The sequence below is a fragment of the Cebus imitator genome, unplaced genomic scaffold (genome assembly GCF_001604975.1).
Source record: "Cebus imitator isolate Cc_AM_T3 unplaced genomic scaffold, Cebus_imitator-1.0 Scaffold451, whole genome shotgun sequence".
NCBI lineage: Eukaryota > Metazoa > Chordata > Mammalia > Primates > Cebidae > Cebus > Cebus imitator.
Window position 1 is genome coordinate 176058 of NW_016107766.1, and position 11068 is coordinate 187125.

The 11068-nt window shown below is 40.2% G+C and overlaps 1 protein-coding gene across 10 annotated transcripts in view; it reads right to left on the reverse strand.

Moving 5' to 3' along the window:
* Nucleotides 1–462: 462 nt before the first annotated feature.
* The window catches only part of NFYA (nuclear transcription factor Y subunit alpha), a 29498-nt gene continuing 18892 nt past the window's right edge, over nt 463–11068 (reverse strand). For 4 of the 10 annotated variants that reach the window (XM_037732513.1, XM_017511738.2, XM_037732512.1 and 1 more), the window contains 5 exons: nt 10529–10634; nt 9147–9313; nt 7774–7947; nt 6034–6135; nt 463–3074 (listed from right to left, as the gene is read on the reverse strand). In XM_037732513.1, the coding sequence (XP_037588441.1) occupies nt 3021–3074; nt 6034–6135; nt 7774–7947; nt 9147–9313; nt 10529–10634 (603 nt within the window). In that variant the 3' untranslated portion in view covers nt 463–3020. The remainder of the gene's footprint in view (nt 3075–6033; nt 6136–7773; nt 7948–9146; nt 9314–10528; nt 10635–11068) is intronic. The other 6 variants (XM_037732516.1, XM_037732515.1, XM_037732514.1 and 3 more) reach the window with 5 other exon arrangements.

The following is an 11068-nucleotide window of genomic DNA, read 5'->3' on the forward strand; positions in this document are numbered from 1 at the left end:
TCTAGTCGTTGTTGCTTAGATTCCTGGCACTTAACAAGGTGAGCATGCTGTGGATTTTTAACCATCAGAAAAGTGTTTTTGTGTTGGTCTTCTGGGGAAATATAACAAAATCTAAAAAGTACATCTTCACTATCTGAAATTCTACAGTACCTAATCAAGGCTGCTTTTGTGTTAAGGGCTAATTTTCCTCATGGAATTACTTCATCACATTTTGATAAACACTTTCAGTAGTAGCATCAAATGTATGATCAGCCTGCAGTGACAGAAAATGGAAGGGCCAGGGGAAGAAATTAAGGGGAGATAAAGCCAAGAGGCCCAGACATTACAAGTTTGACACTGCCTACAGAGACACCATCCCCATGCACACATGTCTCGTCGGTGGAGGTCACAATTTCAACATTGGAAACACAACCTAGAAACTACGAGTTGCAGATTCCTCAAAAGTCAAATTACTTTTTGGTGTTTTTATAAATTTATTTTTAAAAATAACAATTGCAATGACATCAATGATCGATCACCTGTACCCCCCATACCGCTAGGGGAAAAACCTTCGATATAGTTGAGTCCCAAAGAAAAATCAAGACATTATTATCAGGCACCCTATAGCCACAAAATGCTCTGTTGGTCCAGTGGTATAGACACTGACATGTTCAATGTACCAGTGCAGTTAAAATATATACACTTAAAATTATCCTGCCAAAAAAAAACAAACAAAAAAAAAACTCAAGTGGCATAACTAGGCATTAAACCAATTATTCATTTATCCATCCATTCTGCATCTGTGAAGTCATCACTAGAGTCACAAATAAAAATGAATAAAAGAACTAGTAACAAAGAAAAAAATCTGAACGTCAATATCCTGCCCCCACTTTGTGGGCTACTATGGTGTGCTAAAGTGACCACAAGAAAAGGGTCATGAGCTATTTGAAATGCAATGACAAAATGACAACTGAAGCATTTCAAACAAAACAAAATTCAAACTCATCCCCCCACCCCCAAATAAAAAATTCAGCAACAAGGCTGGCATTACTATGTACAAACTTACAGACACAAATAAATAGCATAACTGTTGGCGGCTTAAGCACTCAGTTAGATCTGAGTAATTTCTGAACTCTGCATCTTAGACTCCTAGATTAACCAAGGAATATAAATTCCTCATTGTTAATAATCTATCCTCTGAAAAACCTGGGACTTACTGAATAACATTAATATCTGAAACTCTATTTATAGAGAGCCAGAAGTTTCTAGTGAGCTTACCAAAGGATCAGCACTTTGACATCTGGAAGCCTGGATGGATTACCAGATCCCTGGGACTGGGAAGATTCCACTTCCTGTTTCCTTTGCATAGCTCTGTACCTCTATCATTACAATGATCTCATCTTGTGGTGTTTTTACAGAGCTTAATTTATTTTCTGTCTTAATACAGTTAAGCTGAAGTCAAATAAGAAAGACCTAATCTTTATTCTTGGTATTTAACCCCAATGTTCCTCAGAATTATTGGGTTTTCCTTGTTTCCAGAGAAGACAGCCAACTCTTCTGAAATACCTTAGTTCTCTCAGGGCTCACCATCTAGAAAAGAAATAGATTTGAGGCACAACCCATTCTGGTAACAATGGCCCAGTTCCTGACCCTGCAGGCATGTCTATTTCTAGTCTGCAGTTTATTCTCACAGTTACGGATGCAATGAGAAAACTTTTCTGCAAAAGGCCTATGGAGAAAACATGAAAACTGGCACCAAAGAATCAGCTGCCATGGGAAGAACGAGAATGCTTTTCTAGGGCTAGCATTGTGCTGCGGGAGTGAAGCCAACATCCACTTCAGGCTCTAGTGGGTAACCTGGACTCTGTCCGGGACAGCGTGACTGATCAGTGCTTTCCAGAAATTGTCAAGGATCAAATCTCAGATTTCTTCCTTTCAGTGCTTGTTAAAGGTTCTAGAGTAAATGTGAATTACTCTCTTCATCTTAATGATCCATTCCAGGTATCCATCTACTGGAGAATTATGCTCTAGAACGTATGGGTGTACATGCTACTCTCTCTCTCCGTCTCCCCCTCTCTCCTCCTAGGCTGAAACACATGAACCTTTCAGTTCCCCAGATGCTGTCACAAAGTCTATGATTGAAAATCTCTAGTTTGGCTCTCCCTTTAGGAGTTACTACAAATGTCCTCAGTGCTTCAATAAAGAAGTTGTTGAATAGTCTTGTTCTCTACTCAGGAAAGGCAGTTTCAAGGTCCAATACTCTCTACGTTGTCTTAGAAGTAGCCACAGCAAGTACTATGGTTCAGATGACCAGTCAACAGAGGGACAAGCAGACCACAACTTTTCAAAGCTAGAAAAAGAGATTCAGCAATGTATATTTTTAGTGCTTCAGTCTTTTATCATTCTATCCCAGAGTTAGCTTTTTCTTGGCTTGAGTTCAGAAATATCAACCTACCACCTGGGCAGACAGAAATTCTTATTATTACCACAGATGAGAAGAATGTACCTCAGGAATTTATTGTTTCCATATCACAAGATAGAACTTCCTTGCCTGGAAGCCATCTCTGAATACAAAGCGTCCATTCAGTTACTCAGTGTGAGATCCCCTACCAGAGAGATAAATGCTGTCTAAATTCCATGGGAAGGAGTGGGCTGCTGCTTTCCTGACTGCAGTTTTGGTTGAGAAGGTTGTTCTTCCCTGCTGAGATGGCTGACTTCACCAGTCAACATAAGTGCTTTAAGTACTGCTGGGCTGGCGTGTGTCTCCTTGCATCATCTGAATCCATGAAATGTCAATGGCATCAACAGTGTGAAATAGGTCCTGACTGAAAGAGTAAGACAAAGGCTTGCAACTTCAATTTTCCAGGCATCGCTGCAATTGTAATACTGAGCCACTTATTGAAAACTAAGTGGCTTCTGTCCTGTAGAAAAGGGCAGAATGTGATCGTCAATGTCCCACTGGATGAGTTGATTGATTTCCTGGAACAGTGAGAAACTGGTGAGGAACAGGACTTTGATCAGCTCCATCACATGGCCTGGGGTTAGGACACTCGGATGATCTGTGTCATTGCTTCTTCATCGGCTTGGTTTGGATCCTAGAGACAAAGATGACATGATGATTAAAGTCCTTTGCAAAAGCAACAGGAACTCATGGCTCTCTACTTATCCTCAAGAGAATACACACTACTTTACTAAGTAAATCAAAGGTTTGTAATATATCTTAAGTCTACATACATGGCTTAAAGTGCAGCCCCATTAGGAAAGAAGAGACAATAAACCTTATTCTTAAAAATTTTAAATCTGGTTTGCACTCCATGGTGAAACACTCCAGAACTGTTAGTGTATCTCTTTCCTAAGAATCTTGTGTTGTTCTCTATACTTACGGGTTAAGGGTATTCATGTGGCTAAGGAAAAGACCCAGAGAAACCATGTCATGCTATATTTTTGTCATTGTTTTTTGATCATCATTTAAATACTGAGTACTTAGCAGAGCTGGAAAGAATCATTAGAACCTATACACTTTGATGTACTCTTTTTACAGGTAAATCTAAAGGCCAGATGGGTAAAGTGATTTGCCTGGACTAGGGTCAGAAAGTTAGGCGCCAGCAAAGGCTAACCCCCAACTCTTGACTCCCGTTTAATCTTCTTTCCATTGAACTCTGTATGCTGTTTCTCACTTAAGACCTTCAGTGTTAACAATAAATCCTTGGAAGCTTTGTGCAACACTCTGCAAGAACCACCTTTAGTTCTCCCATACCAAGGCTCTGAAACCTTGGTAGGGAGGATATGAGAAAAAGCTGAAAGACTTCTGGAGATGGAAGACTGGGTCTTGAACAATGAGCAAAAACAATAACTAGCATTTACTGAACTTGCCATGCACTAGGTATGGTGCTACATAGATGCCTAATAGTGGATTACTGAATGAAATCCCTACAACACTCCTGTGGAGAAGTATCAACAGTATTCCACTTTACAGATAAAAATAAAAAGAGGCTGAATTGACCAACATCATATTGTTAGCACATGGCACAATGCCCTCCTGTATCTGGCAGGCCCACATTCATACACTGTATGAATGAATAGCAATGAGAAAGGAGGAGCTCTCACACTACAGGTGAGGACTAGTAGCACTGAAAGAGTTGTTAGGGTTCATTTGTGGGGGACACTGAGGAAACTGAGTTTGATTATTGAGAGAGGTGATAAGGCAAAGTTGCTTAGATGATATATAGAAATAGTTTGAGATTTGATGCAGTTAAGAAATGAGGAACTATTTATTAATAGCATGTATCCTTGATCTGGGGACTGGCAGTTAAAAAAAAAAAAGTTCTATAACCATCTGGCAGTACTATATAAGGTCAATTAGAGGAAACTGGAGATTAATTTGATGGATATTGCAGTAGTGCAGGTGGAATGTGATGTTCATATAGAATGAAGTGTCAGTAAATGGGAGGAATCTATTAATTCAAGAAACACTGATTGCTTGGTTCAGAACTGGATATTAAACCCAATAAATACATCTAAATTAAATACAACTTAAATTGAAGTAAGTTCAATAAATACAACAGAGAACAAAAAAATTCTCTGCGCTCTATTCACCTTACAGTCTAGTGAAGGAAACCATCTTGAAAAAATTCAAAAACTTAATTATTATCACACTGTAAAGAAAAGGGCCAAGTGCTATGGTGTGTCCCTGTAATCTTAGCACTTTGGGAGGCTGATGTGGGAGGATCGATTGAGCCTAGGAGTTTGAGACCAGCTTAACCAACATGGAGAAACCCCGTCTCTACTAAAAGTACAAAATTAGCTGGGCATGGTGGCGTGTGGCTATAATCCCAGCTACTTGGGAGGCTAAAGTGGGAGGATCACTTGAGCCTGGGAGGTCAAGGCTACAGTGAGCCATAATCATACCTGCAGCTTGGGCAACTCCTACTTCCTCCCACCCCAAAAAAGAAAAGCAAGATGTTTTAAGAAAACAGAGAGAAGAGACCTAGTCTAGATAGGGTAGGCTAGGGTATTTAATAAACTAAGACCTAGCAGATAGGAAGACAGCCATGAAAAAAGATGCCATTAAAGGGCATATAGACTGAAAATTCTAAGGACAAAGGCCCATGGCAGGAAACAGACCAATGAACAGTAAGCAAAAGCACAGAGACCAAGAAGTAGAAAAGAAGTTAGAGGTAGACAGGAGCTAGAGCATGCAAGGCTTTGCTGGCCGTGGTAGTAAACACTTGGGATTTCAGTCCAAGTGCAAATGGGAAGGGGTGGGGTTTGAAGGAGCTTGATCAGAACAGTGACTCGATAGGATAAACATTGAAAAAAGATCACAGTAAGATGTGGCAAGTAGGCTACAGGGGGACAAGAGTAGAAGAAAGGAAATTAGGCAGCTATTTTATAAATCTAAGCCAAAGACGAGAGGATTAGACCAGGCTCACATCAGAAGGGAAAAAAGTAAACATTCAAATTATATTTGTGATGGGGTAATAAAACTTGTTCAATAAAAATAAAACTTGTTCCTTGAAAATTAAGAAAACTGCAATTTTCTAGAAAGAATTAACAGTAATAACTGATAAAGAGCAAATAAAGACCACTGGATTAAAAACCTTTAATATTCTTTCTTCTTGAGACAGGGTCTCACTGCCCAGGCTGGAGTGCAGTGGTGCCATCCTGGTTCACTGTAGCCTCAACCTCCTGGGCTCAAGCGATCCTCCCATCTCAAACCGCCAAGTAGCTGGGACTACAGGCATGCATCACCAGACCTGCATAGTTTTTGTATTTTTTGTAGAGATGGGGTTTTGCCATGTTTCCCAGGCTGGTCTTCAAATCCTGGGCTTCCCACCTCAGTCTCCCCAAGTGTTGGGATTACAGGCATGAGCCACCATGCCTGGCCTAGTGATTTTAGGATAAAAGAGAATCTAAAGAGACACAGATTGCATCCAGTTTAGGGAATGTGAGTAGTCCCAGAGTATGAACATAGCAAGAGGACACTGCTGAAGGCTTCAACTCAAGTCAATACAAGGTAATAAAGAGAAAAATAAAAGGTGTAAGTCTTTTTACCTGCATATGGGGACTATCCTTTTCCTTTGGAGAGAAAAATCGTCCACCCTCACCACGCTTCCGTGCCATGGCATGACGGTGCCGGGACTCATGCAGGTATTTCTAAAACGAGAAAACCATTTAACTATTAATACTATCCAGAGCCAGCAGTTATCTAGTGTACAAATTCCATTCTCCAAAGTTTAAGACAACTGGGATCAAAGCCACAGGGACAATTATGACTTAGAATGATGATGAAAGCTTTGGAGAAAACACCTAGTAAGACAGCTAACCATATATAACTACTGTAAGAATGTGAATGCTTACAGCATGAATTTTAAAAAGTATAACAGAGATTACCACCTATACTTCCCAATATATACCCTACCCTTCTGCTGTAACAACAGGCCAAATTTCATTTGGGGAAATGAGTGTTCAGTGAAGACTCTCCTGGCATTAAAGTTGATTATTATTATTTTACAAACGGGGCCTCATGCCGACACCCTTGCTGCTGGACTGCAGTGGCATGATCATGAATCACAGCAGCCTCAAATTCCTAGGCTCCTGTGATTCTCCTACCTTAGCCTCCCAAGTAGAACTACAGGCATTTGCCACCATACCTGGCTGGACTTTCCTAGCCTTATCTGCATGTAAGTGTGATCAGGTAACTTAATTGTGGCTAGTAAAAGGTACAGAACTTCTTGAAAGTTTCCTTGTAAGAAAGGGTAACTGGCCAGGGGTGGTGGCTGACACCTATAATTCTAGCACTTTGGGAACCCAAGGCCAAGTGGATCTCCTGGGATCAGGAGTTCGAAACCAGCCTGGCCAACATGGTGAAACTCCGTCTCCACTAAAAATACAAAAATTGGCCAGGCGCGGTGGCTCACGCCTCTAATCCCAGCACTTTGGGAGGCCGAGGCGGGTGGATCATGAGGTCAAGAGATTGAGACCATTCTGGCCAACATGGTGAAATCCCATTTCTACTAAAAAATACAAAAAAAATTAGCTGGACGTGGTGGTGCACGCCTGTAGTCCCAGCTACTCCAGAGGCTGAGGCAGGAGAATTGCTTGAACCCAGGAGGCAGCGATTGCAGTGAGCCGAGATTGTGCCACTGCGGTCCAGCCTGGTGACAGAGCAAGACTGTGTCTCCAAAAAAAAAAAAAAAAAAAAAAAAAAAAAAAACCCAAAAATACAAAAATTAGCCAGGCGTGGTGGGACACACCTGTAATCCCAGCTACTCAGGAGGCTGAGGTAGGAGAATTGCTTAAACCTGGAAGGTGAAGGTTGCAGTAAGCCAAGATTGTACCACTGCACTCCTGCCTGGGAGATAGACCAAGACTTTGTCACACAAAAAAAGGAAAGAAAAAGAAAGGGTACCTTTCTTGTTCCCTTTCTTCCTAGGTTGGAGCCTAAGTAGGAATCTTAGTAAATCAAATTCTGTATTTTGCACCCTAGCAATATTAGAGCAGTGAAACAGGTCTTGACAACTGTGAAAATGTGCTATCAGTCCAGGATAATTTATCTCTGCTCTACTTTTACGTAGGAAAAGGAATAAAATTTTACTTAAGCCACTGTTTGTTTTTGTTGTTATAACTGCAGTTACATACAGTAATAACAAATGCTAATTCTTATCAGAGATAACAAGTACCTAACGTCAATTGTTTGGAAGTTACTCAAGAAAACAAGCCATATAAAAGATAATTTCAAAAGTAGAACTCTTCTATCCTCCTCTCCTTTGTCCTTCGCAATGTTATACATACCCTCCTCTCCTTCGGAATTTTCCCTTCCGCCTCCAGTTTAGCCCGGGCTTGCCTCCTCTTAAGAATACGGTGGTATTGTTTGGCATTCACGTAGAGAGGCTCTTCTTCAAGCATCTCTGCTCCAGGTAGAGGGATTCTTTGGATAGCAGGCACAGAGCCAGCCCCAGGAACCATCTGTGTGAACAGAAAACCAGAGCTTGTTGATGGCGTGAAGTATGGACATAGAAACAGTTTTTTGGTTCCTCTTCATCCATTTTTTTCTAAATGCCACAAAAAGTAACTTTTAGAGGGTACTTGGGTAAATGCAGATCCCTGGAGAAATTTACACTAAAGATCTGCACTTTAAACAAACACCCCAGATACTGTGTCATAGAGGGTTCAGGTGCCACCTTGAGAAACAATATAACCATGCCCAAATTCATGTCTACCTGTGGCTCTAGATATTTCTGCTGCCATCTAATGGTCAGGAATAGTAGTCATAAGACAGAAAACAGCACAAAAATATATAGACCAGGTGCTACTAAATGTCTGTATTTATAAAAATAATAGTTAAGTTATAATTCAATCCTAATTCTTCTTTAAAAACACCAAGAAAACACTGTACTAAATATACGTGAAAACAAGTAACAGATGCCTGTACCCAGCAGCTCTTTCCGAACTATAACCACTTTGAATAACTATATTGATTCTTTTCTAAAAATTATTTATCATTTAGTTAGTAGAGACAAGATCTCTCTACGTTGCCGAGGCTGAGCTCAAACTTCTGGACTTAAGCCATCTTCCTCCTTTAGCCTCCCAAATAACTAGGACTATAGGTGTATGCCACTGAGTCACGCTTTGTCTGTTTCTTTTCATAGCTTCCTTTACTATGTCCAGACCTCCGTTACTCATTGTTAATTTATGCATTTAACATCCCATTTTGACATGAGGATTTAGCTTTCACTCACACCACCCAACTCTTCGTATCTTCCCAATACATTTACATCACACATTTTTTTTTTGTTTCTCTATCAATTACAATCTTTCTGATTTTTAGCTTCTTCCTTATTTCATCCATCATGGACAATACTACTTTCCAATTCTCAAAGATTAGTATATTCTTCCCTTCATTATTTGAATTCTGAAAAGAATTGCATAAAATCACTATTTATCCATTGCTTTATCTCCAGCATCTAGACTAGTCCCTGGCACATAGTAGGTGCTCAGAATGAATTATGGTTTGTCATAATGTTATTGTAAAAGTAGATTACTGACAGTGCCCTAAGGATCAATTTCAATCCCAAGAGGTCGGTATAATAAACAGATTTCATGAGGCATCAAGTTGCATGTTCAAGAAAATTTCAAAGACAAAGCTGAAGAATACATTTTCTTACCATGACCATTCCTCCTGAATTGACCACATTGCCCGCCACTGGTAGTGTCACAGTGACAGTCCCTTGCCCACTGCTGGTTGTGTTGGTATTGGCTCCTGTCTGAACAATCTGTGCTCCTGCCAAACTGGCTGCTGGGATAGTGATCATGCCTGAAACAGGGACTGTAACTTTAAGAAAACAAAACATAAAACAAACAAAAAACAGGCACACAGAACAGAAAGAAGGGAACACAGTTAGTCCCTCTTCTATCTGGTACACATTCATTCATCCTGGCAAAACACACTGAAAAACACAAAGGGAGAAAAAGTACTCTCTCATTCTGGTGTGCTACATATAATCCAAGTAATCACAATATCTGAAATTCTATTAAGTGTCTAGGTCCCAGTTGTGAGTAACTCTGTCCTTAGCAGTTTTCAAAAGGTGAAAAGGTTTGGAGGCCTCCTCTTCTATAGGTCACCCTGACTAGCTATACCTATTGCTCTTGGACATATGAGCAATCTGCTTCAGGACAGAGATTGTATAAACTTATACTTTATCTCAAACTGACAATGAGTCAGTTGTAGTATTAAAACTTAAAATTAAACCAAGCATTCCAAGCCCCCCAACTATCAACAGCGACACTTGAGGGTTTGTTCATCATTCTGTTTCAGCTCTTGCCTGGGCTCAATCCAGTTCAGGGCCGCCCCTGAATTATACAAGAGCATATAGTTACTGCACTCTCTGGACCTTGTATATTGCAAATTTTCAATCACAAAGTCATGGAATCTAACAAAGATGTCCTTTTTTGATTTAACTACTTGACTAACAAGTGCTTCTAAAAGCCTTCAAGTTCAGTTCATGCACTCCTGCTTCTGGGCCAAACAGATCTCTCCATTATTTACATTATCTACTCCTAGAACATACTTCTGCGAGGGCCCTAAATTGTATCTATTTGTTCACGTCTTTCTTACTAGACTGGAGGCTCTTTGAGAACTCTTCTTAGTAAAAGTGCTGTATATATATTGTTATATAAGGAAATCGAGTGAACCAGAAAAATAACATAAGCCGCAATAGCACTCTAAAGCCAACCTGATTTTTTATCTATTTCTCTTTACTAATAAACTATTTCTAATCTTCTATTTAGAAATACTTCTTCCCTAAATGCTTACACAATCCCTAGATTAACAGCCACTGTAGGAACTCCTACACATGGAATCACTGTTGGTCATGGATGGTAACAAAAAACCAACAATCATTGGAGAGCTAGAGGAAACCCTTTTTTTTTTTTTTGGTCCAAACGTATGTGGTGTCAAGTTCACCACTAAAATTCTAAAGATGTCAGCTGCCTAAGGGACAAAAAAATTGCCCCAAGAAGTCCTAGGGAAACTTATGGGTACACTTACCTTGCTGGAGAATGGTGCCATCTGCATTAACTGGCTGATAGACGATGGTCTGCCCTTCAGCAGTCTGTGCCACTTGCTGTCCCTGGACAGCAATCTGCTGCTGTGTCTGGAGGAAATAAATACACAATTCAATAGATCCCAAAGACACTAACAAAGAAAAGAACGATGTAGTCCTTAAAAAAAATTTTTTTTATTTTTGAGACAGAGTCTGCTCTGTTGCCAGGATGGAGTGCAGTGGCGTGATCTAGGCTCACTGCAACCTCTACTTCCCAGGTTCAAGCAGTTCTCCTGTTTCAGCCTCCTAAGTAGCTGAGATTACAGGCATGTGCCACCATACCCTGCTAATTTTCATATTTTTAGTAGAGATAGATTTCACCATGTTGGCTAGGATGGTCTCGATCTCTTGACCTGGTGATCAGCCTGCCTCGGCCTCCCAAAGTGCTAGCATTACAGGCGTGAGGCATGGTGCCAGGTCAAAAAAAAATTTTTTTTTAATGGTTTCCTTTTTCTTTTAGAGGAAGAAAGAAAAAGAAAAAAAAA